We start from the raw sequence: 17,448 nt of genomic DNA on the forward strand, positions 1-17,448 counted from the left end.
CTATTTTTTACAATGCAGTTAGCCTACAGTGCCCACTACTGAGCCTATGTGGAGATGTGTATATACCGGTACAAAAGTTGCTTTTCCTTTTACATTTTTTTTTGATGAGTTTCAGATCTCCAACAACAAGCTGTTGCTACAGCCAAGCTTTCATGTTTCAGACATCTTGTCTGACTTTGAAGAAGCCAAAAAAACCTGGAATACTAGTTCTACAAATCAGGCAGAACAAGACAGGAAAAAACACAGACACAAGGTTTACATTTTTTAAGTTCAATATTTATTTCCCCACCACAGAGAGAATATTTTAAAACTATCACATACAGTATTCTTGGAAGGTCTACATATTACAAAGAAAAAAAATGAACAGAAAAAAAAAGAAAAGCTTTTTTTTTATACTTCCAAGATTGTATAATACAAGAAGCTGCACAAGTTAAACATAGAAATGTTACAATGAAGTAGCATATGTACTTCTGTCTTGGTCACCCTGAGTGTCAATTCAAAATAAGGTGTACCAGATTTCATCTACATCTTTGCCCACTTTTGCAATCAGCAAAATGCTTTTGAAAAACAGTGCTGTGATCTCCAACCTGTCATCCAAACTCTGTTATATTATCCTAAGTTTGCATAAAAAGAATCGACGCTCTCTTAACTCCCTTATCAGAAATTGTTGGTTGGTGCAAATTTGAGTCAAAGGCATCCTGGGTAGTGAAACAAGGCATCATGGGTAATTTATTCCCCTTGTTTGGTTGACGGTCTTTCTTCTATGATTGGCAAATGTGCTACCTCTCTCTACATGAAGCTAATTGAAAAGTTTAGTTTCTATTCTTGTTGGTTACTTTTTTTGGCCAAGCTGCTGAGCAGATGCAGGGCCACTCTGATTTCTGCTTCTGTGGATCACGGTCACTCCACTCATGAAGTGACCCGGTGGTGAATGCATTACCCACGCAACCTTGCCCATTTTTGCAACAAGCAGCATGTAATGTTGAAAGACTGTTTTCAAAAGATCTGAGTGTCACAGAAAGAGAAAATCAAAGTCCTAGTTTATTATCATCTTCTTCTCTAATCTACAGACTTCCTCAAACACAGTATCTATTCCTTGGAGTCATGATCACTATTTCTATGGACTATGAACATGACATCAAAAAGAGGGAACACATACTAACACGTAGCGCTTGATTTACTTTCAGAGCATTGGGAGACAATATCCTGCCCATCAAACTATTATAGTATCAGTTTGACAGCAACTGAAAGTTTTATTTGACAAATGAAGCGTGATTGCATGAAAATGACAGTAGCTGGAACCTTGGGTAAATTTTTCCACATTCTTATCTGTTGATTGACACAGGGTCTGCATGCGCAAGAGGGTATTCAAAAACTATTCAGGAGTTGTCAGCATTTTTCCATGAGAATTTTGAGCAAAAGAGGAAAATTTCAACAAGTGTTTCAGGGAAAGTCATTCTCAATATTAAATGTATGTCTGTACATTGCATTTGATGCTTTTTGACACTTGATCGAGTTAAGGTTAATTTTTCCAAAACTTTCTACAAAGTTTTCATGATCTTTAACAGAAAGGTTTGAAATTCCAGGATTTTCAAAGAGCATGCAAACCCTGTACAGATTTTTTTTCACACCAGAATACAGGGATGAATAAATCCATATTATCATTTAATTGGTTTATACGGCTTGTGGTCAAGGTGAATCCAGAGGCCTTGTAACATGGCAATGTGGTTTATCGGTCATTCTTTAATATAGCATACAGGGTTCAAGTAAACATCTGGATTTCCTCATCCCTGCTGAAGTGTGTTGAAATACCAAGTATTCACTCTGTCAAAGCAGCCGATGCAAACGTGACCTACACTGTCAGTATTCACTTGCATTGTTTGTCATTTTTCATAAATCAACAGAACACCGGATAACAATGAAATGCATATCATTAGGTATTTGCAGACGGAAATGAAATCTTCCTTTAGATCAAACTAGAACAGCAAAAATGAGTTACTGCACCACTTCAAATGATCAGAAACAGTCATCAGAAGTTAAATTTACTTTGCATTTACTGTTTTGCACTAATATGTTAAAAGTATGTAGTCACCTGTATTCAAAGCACCTATCAGTGATTTTCTCCTTGGGGTCATGAACAAAAAATGTGCGACCTAAATTATTACAGCGCTACTGATGTTCCACAGGTGAACATGGCTCTCATCAAAATTATTACAGTGATAGCTACTGATGTTCCAAGGATAAAACATGTCTGACCTGCCTCTGTTACCATATATGGACATATGCAAATTTGCTGAGATGGAGTATTAAACTTTCACTGGGAGCTGTGTGGAGTGCTATGCTGGTGCAAGTATCACATTTTTTTTTACATAGTATTACTACAAGAGCAAAGTTTGTCTGAAATTACAGATTGCTACACAACCTTTCAACTAATGAAAACCACGTTTCTCTACAAATCCACTAAATGAATACATGGATACATTGATTACTAACAAGATGATATGGATCACATCCTATTTTTTTTTTTTTTTTTCAAAGTACTGTAAAAGTCAAGTTGCAGCTATGGAAGGACACAGACTACCTGGTAAACAGAACTGGATAGACCCCTAACAAATGAAAAATTTTTCCATAGATTTGCACATCTGCAGGAACAGACACGTTTTGTGGCCAACGTGTAAATAGCAACACCTTCATGTCATAATCCCTTTCTTTTGAAATCTTCCATCCATTATTGAAGAGTACATTTTGCAAAATAACAGATTTGAAATGTCCAGTTCTGCGTCACCAAGAGACAGCCCATATCAGCCTAAGGTTTGATGTAATGAGAAGTTACAAAACTCAAAATACATTGCTTGATTTGCACTTAAACGTGAACTCAATGTGAAATGGCAAACTGCACTTTCAGGTTTTTAAATTTTCAGAAAGGCTATTTTGGCACATCTGAAGAAATCTGGGTCTGATGCACCTCATGGTAGTTGATCTGCCTTACATAACCAGTAACAAAAAAAGAAATTAACCCCCTAAGACAATGTTGATTTGTAATATGGCTGACCACGATCCCAGAATTCTTCAGTCCTGCCATTATTTCTTTAACATGAACAAGGACAAACTATCAACACAAGGTTTCAGGTTAGTGTCTGTGGGGAAATAAACACCATATTGTCCAGACCAATAATGTTATTATCAGACTATTATCAACCAGCAAAAATAGCTCTTGTTTATACAATATTTTTTTAATTTTCAAGGTATTTTGTATCCCAAAGACACATAGAATAGATCTCACTGTTTGAACTTTCCTTTGTTATTTCATTTGTTTTGCAATAGGCACTGGAAACTGGGGATAGAATTAGTTTCAATCATGTTACTTCTGCATTACATATTCCGCAAACAAAAATGGAAGTACACATTTCCTTTTCCCGGTGTAATGCATTTTCCCATGTTTTTTGTACAAAAAAGATTTGGATTAATTTTAACTTTTTGCATTGCGAATCCGACGGTTATTTGTTCAGGAAAATTCAGAGTCAAAATTGTGACCAGAGGTTGAAAATACTGCTGTAAGCTCCTGTAATCCTTCCTCTCTGAATTAAAATGTCACAACATTTTGAGACAACATGATCTAAAATTGGAAGTTGATCATCGACTAAAGTCGCATGGACTTTCCAGGAATATATGGTTAATGCAACCGGTCTTCAAGATTAAGGTGTTATATCAAATTATTTGTGTAGCTCTATATTTTTGTTTCCCGCGTGAGAGTAAACTTTCTCTACACATTCTTGAAAAATTGAGTCTGAATAAATATGGGTTTTCTTTTAGAAATAGAAAAGTTACCCTGTTTCTGTTCTGTGTAGTATTATAAAACTTTTCATCATCATGCTGTCATCTTACTGTTCCGTTTTACAATTGTTCCGATAAATTTGGTCCTCGATGATGTTAAATTGATAACTGACACAGATCATTATTCATTGCGGAAAACTATTTGTCTTAAAAAGAACTTGTTGTATGTACTACACAGACCAAACAGGTTGGACCAACTGAATTATTTCTTCTATGTTTAAATAATGAACCATAATTTCAAGAAAGGCCACTTTTGATTGGTTCATTGATTTTCAACCTCTGTGTTCATATGAAAGGTCTTGTTTGTTTTCCAAACAAGCGTACCATCTAAAATAAATGAAATTTTTGTGAAATTCAAGTACAGGCATGAGGTGGGCACTATATTTTGATTCATCATTCAACACAGCGTGGAAAGGTGAAGATTGGTTTTGACCTAGACCTGGACGTAGAACAGATGTATCTTTAACAGCAACCATTGCACCTTTTTTCAAAAGATTTGGCAAGACTGTTCTTCTGAAACTGCTGTCAATTAGAAGAAAAAAGGTTTCTGTTTTTTGACTTGTGAATGTTGTGCTGGTAATTTGAAGGTATGAGTTCACTAAACACTGCGTAAAACCCTAACTCCTAGTACACAATGTCCAGCAGGAATGAAATTTCGAAAAAATGTAAGTTACTGACAGCACGGGATTGTCCCATAATTTCACATTCTCTTCAAATCAAAAATTCCATAAATTTACTCAGAAATTCAGTTCATGCATTTACAATTCGAAATAATTACACAAAGTTCATTTTTGGTTCATCTAAAGTTTTACAGGAATAGTGAAAGAGCAGAGCTCCCATTTCTGTGAGAACAACAATAAAATTAAATTAGAAGAAATCTGTTACAACACACAATTTTGTACATTCCTAGGTCAGATAGGCTATACCTTCATTAAAGATTTCATGGCTAACTTTGAAATAAATTTCAAGTCAATGATTGATATATGGGAGAATCAACATTCCAGGAAATTATAAAATAGAATTCTTGAAAAAAAAAATTTCAGGTCCTTTGGACATCATTCTGTTATGTTGTTTTTCCCCCGTTTTTTTTTTTTTTTTCCAGCTAAGCAGACCAGTTACATTCAGATAAATCACACCAATGTTCACAATTACCAAGGTGAAGCGGATCACACACCAAAAATGGGTAAGTGTCCTGACACCCCTAAAACAAAAGTGGTACCTTCCTATGACACACGCTCCACGGTGATGTTCAACACACTTTAGTACTTTTTTCTTCTTTTTTTTTCTGTCAAAAATACAAAGAACTTTTAACAGGTGGAAGGGGAAAAAAAATCAGAATTGTAGAAAGTCAAGAGATTTCTTTGCAGTTTTGCAAAAATTTTCCATGGCAAGATTGAGTTTTTTTTTTATTGGATTACGCAGGCTTTGTTCCCGTTCTTCATCTTCAGTCGTGATTTGGGGCGATACTTCTCCAAGTACGCCAACTGCTTGGCATTTATGGCACCACGGCGTTTCCTAAACAAGACACAAAAAAAGATGGATATGTAGGTTTAGTACAAGTCAGCTGTCAGTTTATGGCTCTTCTCATAGAAACCACACTACACGATTAGAAAAACTTCTAAATGAGCACTGATTGAGTGTTCCAAGTCAACTGCCCCATCTTGCATATTATAATGATTCAAAATATCTGGTTTCACACTCAGAAGTATTTGGTTTCACCACAATTTATTTTTCAATTTTCCTTTTTAAAATTTTGGCTTTTGATTTTAATATTCTGTGAAGCTGACAAGGTACAATGTACACTCAGATATCTATGAAGGCGACAAAATTTAGCACAACGACCAATGAGGCAGCAGAAATTTGCAATGCAGTTTACACTGTGAAGGTTTTCAAAGGCCAAAAAGGATCTTATCATACAATAATAATCTAAGTAAGATGTTAAAATCCTAATCGTGAAATTGTTGTCCATGCTTAGCAACAATAATATGTGAATTAGATCCCATTAATTTTCATGTGTGTCTCGTAAAATAATATCTATGCTTATCATGGTGTACATAATAAAAGTGTGACCTACATTAATCGAGGAGGTCCAGTAGAGAATAACCACTACAACTTTAAAGGAATACTGTCACCTGTTCCAATTTTGCCAGAGTTACCATGGAAACAAAATTTTTTTAACCAATCACAGATTTTAAGTGGGTGGCCACTTTTTATAAACAGCGCCCCCACATGGGCATTTTGAATACCAAGGAACGCCCCTTTGACCATATATGGGCATATTTAGATTACAAGTGACTGTATACCTTTAACCTAAAACAGTCATGGACTCCCTAAGTTCATGACATTGGAGATTTACTTCACACATGGTCTATTATTCCACATGTATGCTCATCAAATCATAGCGACAGAAAGCTTTGTATTTGTATATCATGATGAGAGATATACTCACTCCCGAATCATTTCCACAGCATCTTCAAATTTCAGCCCCATTTCAATGAGAGCGACAGCGACAAGCACAGGGGCCCTTCCCAGTCCGGCTACACAGTGAACTGCAATGCAGCACCCGGGGTCCTCTTTGTTGCGATTTTTCAGTAAGTTGAACCAATTGTCAATCACATCATCTGGAGGAGGAGCTCCGTCATCAAATGGATAGTCCTGGGTTAAAAAAAAGAACATGCAAATAATTTGTCTGGTGTGGCCGTGTGTGTGTCTGTGTGTCGGAGAGAAGTCTTACGCAATGCTGGGAAAATCACAATGTGCGTAAATCGGTGTGAGATGGCTGTAAAAGCAAGGATGCATGTGGTAAGCTAAACCAAACACAGCAAAACTACACAGATCGTGATACAAATTTTTCATAATTTTAAAAAGCCAGTAGCAGCAACTTTTGACAATTTTTCCACTATTTTGTTTTACATGTCAATGCATTGCAAGCATTTGTGCCATTCTCTAAAGCTTGTTGGAACACAGACTGTCTTGTTGACACAGTGTATATTCATAAAATGCACTGTTTTTGTTTACCTTTGGATTCTACTCATACAGTCTTGAGATATTTGGAACATAATAAAATCTACCTGCTCAGTTTAACATGCATACAATAATGGCAATGTTGCAAATATGATGATTTTATTCCTCTAATATTTCTACAGGATGATTGCATAATCATACCTGTTATCCATAATTTTTTAGCCAATTATTATGATGTTAAATTCAGTTACATAAATATGGATGGGTCCGATTAAAGGTACATTGAATCACCAACACAATGTGTAATATCATTGATCACATCTTTTATCAATTGTAAGGAGCTGTGAATTCAACCTAGCCAAAATTCTCGATAAGGAATCAACAAGAAAACTTGAGAAATATGAAATGTGGCCATACATCTCATCACTGGTGAGAAGTCCACATTCTCTGTACACAAAACAGATGTGTCACCTTCGCTACTCAAAATGCATTTTCAATCTTTTCAATCATTTGATTGGTCACTCATGCTGACATCATTGGAAGGCAAGCTTATTTGAATTTGGAGCAAAATGAGACTTACCAAGACACGGATACCTTCCTTTTCTAGGATGTCTGTGCTGTAGGTGGCTTCACAGACACGTACTACATCCTTCACTCCATGCTTTTTCAACTCCTGTCGATGAAAATTTGAGAAAAATTATCTTCAAAATTACGAAAAACCCAACAATATTGAGCTTATGGAATAAGTGTGAACATTCATTACAATAACAACAAGTAAATATTGTTTAGAGATTAAAATTATATGGTGTACATCATATTGTAAGCCAGTTTTCTCTCTGTAACTTATCATTATATCCTTGTAATACATCTGGATGGTTTTATAAAATTTGCATTGTTAATGCAAATGTTAAAATTATACACAAAGATTGGAGTCTAAAGACTCATTACATGACAGTGTAATTGTTTGTTCTTCTGAATGTATTGTTTTTAGAGAGTAAAGGTGGCAGCATTTGTCAAATTTGGCCAGTGGATGTGACTGGCACTGTTTCATTAATGTCAAACCGAAGAACAAGCTGGAAAGAATTGACACAAGTGTTCAATACACAGGAATGCGAGTGGCCTAGTTTAATTAATAGACAACAAAGATACATCAAAGTTCCAAAATGTCCTTTCCTTGCATTTTTACGTTTATGTTGAAATTTGCAAATTAGTGTACGATTTAGTACTATTATCTAACCATGGAAGTCCCTGATAATGATATCAATAATATTCACTTGAACGTTGGCAAAAAGTTACAAATTCTGGTGACAGAGTTTTCATGTAATTTAGCAATCTGTGTGTACTTCGTGTATCTATGTATCTATATATATTATACATCAGGCTATTTTTGGTTCCTGCTGCTTGTATTTAAAGCACGTTTGAAGCCAATAAATAACTCATGTCTGTTTTTTCGAAATGCCAGAAATACATGATATATATTTCACTACCCTGCAAGACTGAAGTAACTCTCCCCAGAGGGAAGATACCAATGCTGTGATACAATATTCAGATATTTGCATTCTAGACAGCGAGAGTGCCTGCCACAATGTACAGTGTATGCTCTTGTTCAGAATCTACACAATTCCTGTGCCTTGCGATACAAGCTTTCTGGCCAAGCTCCCACATAAAATTTAGTGGCCCTGAATCGCCAGACACAAGTTATTACATACCTTACTGCATAATCTCAGCTGATACAAAGATTTATAAGTTAAGGGGTATGTCACGTAAAAAATTTGAAAAGTACTTGGGATTGAACCAGAAATCCACATATGTTGCGTCAGAGTGAATGATACTTGTTGCTTTTTCTGTGCCTTTCATATGCGCGTAGACGCAAGCACGTTCATATAGTTCAGTCGTAGGCCGAGAATTATGTATGCTTTGAGCTTTTATCATACCAATGAATTAGAGTTTACTGTGCCAGGCCTGTCTCTTCCCCATTTGCCCAGTCGGTAAAAAGCAGTATTGGGCCAAATCCTATACAAATTTGCCCCTAACATGTATGTTATACCAGGTTGAGTCAGTGAAAGTCACATTTACAGCATCTCTGTTTTCAGGAAGCTTCAAAAATTTTCAAAAAAATTTTGTTAAACGCAACAAATGGAACAGGTTATGCCTCACTGGTTTTAACCAACTTGACCTGATGGTGACATATGAACTTGACAGGATCGAGGGTTCATTGTGGATGGTTTTAAAAGATTGAGACTCACCTCAATGAAGGTAGCCATGGTTTGCTTGGTGGGCCGGTCGATAATCAGGAACTTCCTACCCTTGTAGGTGATTTCAGCTGGTGCAGGCCGATAATGATTACGAGCCATGTTTATATGCGTGTAGTCTGGCATTGATAATAACTGCAACCCAGGGGAAAAATGACCACTTTTCCGCTACCAATCGGATGGACTGATCTCAAGAACGAGGCAAAAAGACTACCTCCTCTCACAGAGTAGGCCGGCAAGTCAGAAATCAGTTTTCAACCTCAGGTGTGACTGATTTGGACAGCAGTAGATTAGCTTTACCCCATCCGTGATGATTTGCCTTGAATTAAAAAATCAGTTCTAAATTTTGACTTTAAATTTTGATATGTACTCTGTCTCCACACCTAAGATTTCTCTTCTCACACGTGGCCTTTACTCGTGCTGGCTTTGGCAGTAGTCTCCGCTGTTCTTAATAAACTCCATAAATGTAAGTCCAGGAAACCCGAAAAACTGTCAAGAGAACAAAATAAAAAACTCGTTAACAGGGCTTTCCATTTAATAATCACATTAGCTTTTCAATCATCAGCTTTGTTTGGAATGGAGTGCAATGACGGATAGTCAAAGTCAAGTTCATAGTCTCCTCTCTGCTGGCATGTTTCAGAAACTTCCAAATCCAAAAATTCAGAAACATTTTGAGAGAGAGAGAGATATTATTGATGGCTTGTTTGCTCAGACAGACATCATAAGTACTGTACTCTCTCTAATGATACTAACTGAACACAAGTTATTTTTGTCCTCTTTGCTTTTGATATTCTTTAAAACGTTAAAAAATACAGAAATAATAGCCACATTAGGCTTAGTAGTCAAGCACACTGAAAATTAGAAGATTAAACCACTGATGTAAACAAAATATCATCTGAAATCTATTGGAATAAAACATGATGGAACACTCTAACCATTACATTTGCTATCAATAATGGATTAGATCTGAGATTATGATAAAAAAACAGAAAAAAACACCACTTGGAACGTTTATGAGCACCATTTTTAAAATGTACAAATTGCAAGAAAAACCAAATAAATAACATATTAGACTCAGTGCAAGAATTTGAGTCACATAAATTCAATTGAGAGAGAGAGTGAGTTAGTCATCGGTCTGATTCATAATTGAACATGACAAAATGAGTCACTCTCTACTGATTCAGGAGGCATCTAAATTTGATGGCATGATGACACACAGAAAAACATGTGAATATCGATTCAGGGGTTTTTGTTATAAATAAAATGAAGACTTCAAGACTTGTTTTCCTCCCAGCCTGCTATTCCTGGAAACTGATTAGTGTACAGAAGGGAAAACAGAAATTGCTTGTACAGTGCCTAGATTATGAATTGAAATGCTTCAGTGCCTACGGATGGCACTGACAAAATCAATACACGGACAATTTCCATGTTGTATTGATGCACTCATTTATAGGTGCAATCATTTCTTACGCGACACTGATTTCATAATCTCGATCCAATATTGTTGGGTTCACTTCTAGGAAGGCAGTATGAAGATCCACATTGCTTTCTCTAATAGACCCAGATCAAGCAAGGGCAGGCCTACTTACCAGTGAGCTCATTACTGGGTACCCCCTCACCAGGGATCCTGTTATAAAACCCCTACATGACCCTGAGGGTAGGGTCATTCAAATCAGTACAACTGATACAATTTTTTTTTCTATTAAGGTGGTTGGAAAGGCTAGAGCGTCAGTTATAAATTTCAACAAAACTATTAAAATATAAAAGTAGTCAACATTCTCTGTGGAATAAAAAAAACTAGACATTTGGGCACAAAGGCATTGCAGAGTTATAGCCTGTTAAAACTTCTGAAAAACTGACCAAATAAGAAGAAGTTGGGGAGTCCTTAGTGTATTAACTATGGTAGAGGTCCCCTAGCTTTTAATAAAATGTTTGAAAAGGGAAAGTCATTATTTGCTGTTTTTCAGGAAAGTTTGACAAGGCGGTGCTGGCATTCAGAGTGAGTGACTGCTATTGTAAATGCATTTTTAGATTCTTTGAGTGTCAAAGAGGTGTCAAAAGTGAGATTAACCAAAAAAACTGCTCTGTGACTTCAAAAGAGGGGTGCAAATATGGCTTGTTTTCAACATTTTTGACAGAATAACAGTTTTCCTACATAATTGTATACCAATTTAATCCAACTTTGAAATGAGATATGGACATGGAATTTTTACAGCCTATTAACAAGGTTACAGATAAAATTTGTATGGCACAATTTTCCTGTATTTGAAGTACTTTTCGAAAAATCACATTTTGAAATTTGAAAGAATTTTTAATAATTTTTTGATATATAAACCCATGTAAAATCATGAAAACAAATTTTATTTACAAATCCTGCCGTACAAATCTTACAATAAATAGTGTCAACATATTTATAACTAATTTGGTAATATTAATACTATCCAATTATTATTAAATTCAAATATGTAAAAAAAAGTGTAAAAATTAAATTTTAATATTTACTGGTGTCACATTTCAAAATCATGGCTGCAAATATACAATTTTTATATTCTTTGGAGAAAATATTAAAAAAGGGAGTTATCCTGAAAATTTGAACTAAATATCTTGATTCTAACACTTGAAACTTGACATTAACTCTGAGAAAAGAATTGGTGCAAAAATAACCTTTCCAGCCACCTTAACTGGAATAATGGCATATTGTCTACACAATCTAATACAAACCATCCCAATCCAATGTCTCATTAGTAACTAATATTTGTTAGCGTGTGATCTGGATTCTGTATATTTACGCTGATTAATGCACGGTATCTACTGATTTTCCTTTGAGGATTTCTAAGAATCTGATTCATTGGAATGCCTGGACTGACACTGAAAGCACAATGAATGCGTGGTAGATATAGACCTTCAATTGTCAATTCATAACATTGTACAATGGTAAAATAATCGTATAACAATTTTTTTATCTTTTTCTGCAAGGAATGTGAAGCATGATGGGATTCTAACACAAGTCAGGGTTTGCTAATAACTGTCACTCCAAACATCTATTTCTATCGTTATTCAAATCAGACAGAGATCTGTGAAAAGGGTCATCTATCCCACAGATATGAATTCAAAGGAAATGATCTGTTAATGGCATTGAAGTGTTTGCCTGATGTCTCGTCACATTCTTGGAAATTGCATGAAAAACATGGTGTGGAACTGAAAGCATGAACACAGATACTATCTTCAAACACACAAATTAACAATTTAGGTGGCCGTATTGAAGCCCCTACATTTCCAGTACACACAATGAAATATGTCAATCATGTCAGCCGGCACATATCTCCAGTGTCTGCGTCACACATCTCAAATTGACAATTTTTGACATTTAGAAATGACACATAAACACAAAATTGTTCTTTAAATCTACCCACTGCAATAGCAATATACCATGGATCAACATTTAAATCAATTCCTGTCCAGCAATTAGATGGCCAAATCTTTCATGATGTGACTATCTATTTCTGTATGGTTAAATCAACATCAATGCCATGACCTTTAAAAATCAAGCTCTTTTACCATTTACCTCAATAGCATAGTCCATCAAATTTGAAATTTCCTTCCGTTATTGTATCTAATCATCTTTGTACATTCCACGGTCTCACCACTACAATACCTACAAATCATGCACTCTACATGTGATATTTTATCTTCAGATCTTGTCTATATAAAACATATTTGTCTACACATAAAAATCTCTTTATATCTAGGAAATGATTTATTCAAAACTACTGATGCTATTAAACCTAGCCATATCGATGGAACGTTAATCACACCATAAACGTCACGTGTGCTCTACAATGAGACTCAGTATGAAGTTCTCATTATTCATGGTCAATCACCACAGAAGAGTTAGGAAAATTCCATTTTGAAAGACACTTTTTACCATATATTTAAATCCACAACGAGATAAATTTCTGCAGGTCGGGTCAGCAGGCCAACAATGTGTACAAATGCCTGTTGAGCTATCTTATCACGTAGTAAACTCTCTCTATCATAAGCTGTAAGACACGCAGTTGCTTTCTTCCAACAGAATACTTTGATGGCTCATATCCTCTAAACCACAGCAATATTCATCGATATTATGGGATATAAACATTCAAAAATACAAACGCTCTTAAGTCTAATTGTAGCTTATATCCTACAGGACTGTCGATGGTAGAACTCATCCCATGGCCTTGTTGAGTGACAATGTTGTGAAAATGTGGACTGGCTGGCATTGGAACCTATTGTTTTCAGAAAAAAATCTTTTATAGATGACGCATTTGTCAAATATTTTGACATATCAAACAATAATATTATCAAAATATGATGGTAAACAAGTTTGATGTGATTGACCTTACATCCTGGATTACATGCAAGAAAAACATCACCTCTTCCTATTCAGAAACTATAAAGTCTTTGCATATTTCACAGATACTGTTGTTTGTTTCATTTGTTCAGTACCCAAAAGTGCTCCATTGGCTGTTAAGAATGCAGCAACTTTTCTAATAAAACATACAGTAATTCTCAAACCCATGTTTCACAACCTAGTCAGTGTAATCTGTAACAGATTCCACTTTGGAAACCATGAAAACACATTATCTGACAGCAAACTCCATAAACAGGCCAGGTATGATTGCAAGCAAACACTTGAGAAAGCGCTGATAAAATTTGAACAGGATGTTGCATTGACAGAATACATGACAAGTTTTTGCTTTTCTTCCTGAAAACAAGTTACAAAATCCAAAAGTGTACCTGGTTATATTATATTCAAAAACACTAGAACATACAGTTTCGGAACTGAAATTTTAATATACGGTATATCTATCTGTAAGTGTGTGTGTGTGTGTACATATACTGGTATATATACATGTATATAAAACACAGTCTCATGGGGTGAAACGGTTATTCCTATGTTATTGATTGTTGATCTTGTAACCATGATACCATACTCCCCTAACACTATAGTTTTATGAGAGACAGAATATGACCTCATTTTGCTTATACAATAGACAAACTAAACCACACTTTGGAGTTGTTATCTTGCATAATTCAAACAGTTATAGAAGTCAACGACTATGAGGTAGATATATCTTGGATGAGTACAGGCACACACTGTCAGCTAACGTGGATTCTCACAAATAATTTATGATGCCCTAAGAAATCTCTATGTCCAAAGTCATGACTTCTTCTCTTGCTGAGTTGCTGTGAATCATGGACACTCATTATCACCTTGTCAAAATTACTGTGTAACTGTTTTCTCACTGCCTTTTCTCTGTATTTATGGCTTCTCCATGCGCAGTTAGGAACAAATAAGTTAAATTTAGCACAAGATATGGGCAAAACAACAGATGCCTTGGGAACTGCAAAAAACATTTCCCCTGCACAAATGGGCTCATTAACCTCTGTGTGGCTTTGTTGTTTGCTATCAGAAGTTGGCAGCAGTTTTATAATAGCAGTGATGCACTCAATTCAGATCAACAGCAGTAAAGTCACGAAAAACTTGTGCCTTGTCATTCCTATGGCAAATGCCAGTACTTACACCAATGATCAGCAACCGGTGTGTAAGCCATCTAGAACAGGGCCACCTGTGGTAGAATGAGGGAAGTGTATGCGTAGCGCACACTTGTTTTCCAAAATTATAGATGCTACAGTCACTGGACATACATAGGAGTTGCAGTGCAAGTAAACTTTCTGGGCCCAAAGAGTTGGAGTATGAAGACCACAATAAACCCATAGACAGTGATCTATATTATGTCATACGAGACAAGAGGGCAGAGTAATTCCCGGTTTTTCCTTTTGTGATATTTTGATGTGAAGCATGATCATTATATTTATGTGTCTGGAGAATTGGAAATGATCAGGGACATCCCAAATACTAGCCAATTAGCAACAGAGAAGATGGACACACCCTATATTACTGCATTACTATTGGCTAAAAGAGTGATTGACCTTAGTCTGACCTGCAGTTCACTACAAGGGCAATCTTTCACTGATGTTTTCATTGGTCAACATGTATTGGCACATTAAAATTTTTTCAGTCTGTCATGTGAAAGGTCAAGAATGGACAAAAAAAATACATTTTCCCTGGTGCAATGGTACAGATGTAGTCATTGTGTGGCTTCAACTGACACAACACAGGGAAATGTTTAATATTCAAGTTGCATAGTTTTAAGGCTTTCACCACCATGGTTTTACCGAAACCCATTGTTATCAATGGTGATCTTGGACCTGTTTACAGGGAACTGGGGGTGAACAGTGTTAAGGCTATCATTATGTGGCTTAATTATCAAGATTGTAGAGCAAGAAAACATGCAAGTGACATAAAAAATCAAATAGTATACCAGTAAAACCTGCTTGGCATTACATCATGGTATTAATAATAGTTTACCATACACAATACTTCTTTCATTCATTGAAAGAAAGATGATTATTTTCAGTTTGATTTTGTTCCTGACATTGTTTTAAGGCAAAGTTTTGAAAGTCATCCCTTAAATGATGATTCATGATTTGATGATGAAGTTATCTGATCAGAAATTACTCTAACAAGATTTTACATCACAATAATTCAATCCGTGATACACCTGTATTGTTTGTAGCGTAAAATGTACCAGTATCGACAGAAATGTTGTTACTCTTTTGTGTATTATAATAAACCTTAAATGCTGTTATATCCTTGTATAATGTTCTGTAGGTCGACATCTCATTGAATTTTGAGTACATAAAACTGGGAATTGTTTTTGAATTTCCAAGCTACGATGCAATCCGGTGGAAAATTTCCAAGCTACATGTAATCCTATGGAAAATTTAACCAGTTTGAATATTTTGATTTTGCTTCTCTTGACCTCTGATTTTTTTGAAGAAACTATTAAACATTGAAGACACAGAAAACCTGCGAGATATATTTTAAGATTGCTCTGTCCCACAATCTGTAGAGATCCTCTTTCACAGACAGGAAATTACACTGCTCTTTAGTTTCCACTCAAGCAAATTAAATCAGCTATATCTGCCTTCAATACAGCCACAGAATGCTCTGTAGCTATCTCCTGATCACGACTCGACTGTTTGATGTGAAAAAATTCAGTCGGGAGTGGGCTGCAAAATGGAATAGTCAGAATGAAGAGCTACTTATCTGTGAAAAAAGATACCACAGGGACGCTGCCTCCATCTCATTTGATCATTTCTTTGCCCTTTAACATCCAATACTGTCTCTCCAATGCAATCATGCACAGAGTTCAGTCTGACGATCTACGTCACTGACATTATACTAGATAGCCATATTCATTTAATTTCTAATTCACGTGTCATACTGATTTTCTGAAAAGGTTAGTATCATATCATACAAGGATTTCGCATTAAAAATACATGCAATGTCTAAAATTGACGCATACAGTCAGTGAACCTGCTGACAGACGACTAAATCATCTTAAAATAGTTACAAATTCCTTGTTTTTTCGTAATCATCCAATTTCCTCAGAGTATGATCACCTGTACACTAATTTGTCTTCCACTTGTTTTGATGGAGGTTAAGATCGTGAAACAAAGATAATTCACAAACGTCATCTTTTTTCCTGCCCACACCCGAGAAGAGAAACCTGTCACAGATTATGAAATCCAAAGCAAACAAATCACTATAATTGTCTCTTGTCAGACATGACAACACAGAGAACATCAATAGGGAACAAGAGAAGCCCTGTCTTTAATTTTCTTGAGAGGTAAAATATTTTGAAAGCAATCGGACTGACTGCCTTGAGTACATGTACAGGTATAATTGCCTGAACAGCTCCTATTGTAGTGATGTACCACCACGGGTTTGATAGCGAAGTGCAATGTGTATCGTATGATACACAAACATGTTTTTTCCATCAAGTCAATAATCTTGTCAGTTTCTTTGAAACCAAAATCCGGGCACCATAGCTACTGGACTACTTAAACCAAAATTCCTGACACCAAAGTGACAGCTACTAGACTATTTATTATAAACCTAAATTCTGACACCATAGCCACCAGACTACCTGTCACCTTTCCTAATTCTGTCCCCAAGAACAGGGAATAAAAACATTTTCAAAATAAATATCAAAATACATGTATTTAAGGAGAATAAGATGTAGAAAATATTCATCTTCATAAAAAAAAAAATAGCAAACAAAAGATATTGCAGCTATTGTCCCTTGAAATTAACAATGCTGTATGAATGAATGTTACTTGGTGTATGTTACACCGTTAACCCTAGGACACTCCACAACACAAACACTTGTTAGGGGAGAACCATTTGATTTTGGGGGGGGGGGTATGGAGGAAATGGGTATGGGAGCAAATTTTTTTTTCCTGTCACAGTGACAGCAATTTTTTTTTTCTACTGTCAGAGCTGCATCAA

General features: G+C 35.7%; 1 protein-coding gene across 2 annotated transcripts in view; it reads right to left on the minus strand.

Annotated features, from left to right (window-relative positions):
* Positions 1-254: 254 nt before the first annotated feature.
* Positions 255-17,448, minus strand: part of LOC139115484 (protein tyrosine phosphatase type IVA 2-like) — a 35,950-nt gene continuing 18,756 nt past the window's right edge. For both annotated transcript variants that reach the window (XM_070677623.1, XM_070677624.1), the window contains 4 exons: positions 9,045-9,539; positions 7,379-7,471; positions 6,284-6,489; positions 255-5,349 (listed from right to left, as the gene is read on the minus strand). In XM_070677623.1, coding sequence (XP_070533724.1) covers positions 5,241-5,349; positions 6,284-6,489; positions 7,379-7,471; positions 9,045-9,176 — 540 coding nt within the window. In that variant the 5' untranslated portion in view covers positions 9,177-9,539 and the 3' untranslated portion in view covers positions 255-5,240. The remainder of the gene's footprint in view (positions 5,350-6,283; positions 6,490-7,378; positions 7,472-9,044; positions 9,540-17,448) is intronic.

Source organism: Ptychodera flava, chromosome 17, assembly GCF_041260155.1.
Source record: "Ptychodera flava strain L36383 chromosome 17, AS_Pfla_20210202, whole genome shotgun sequence".
Classification (NCBI taxonomy): Eukaryota; Metazoa; Hemichordata; class Enteropneusta; family Ptychoderidae; genus Ptychodera; species Ptychodera flava.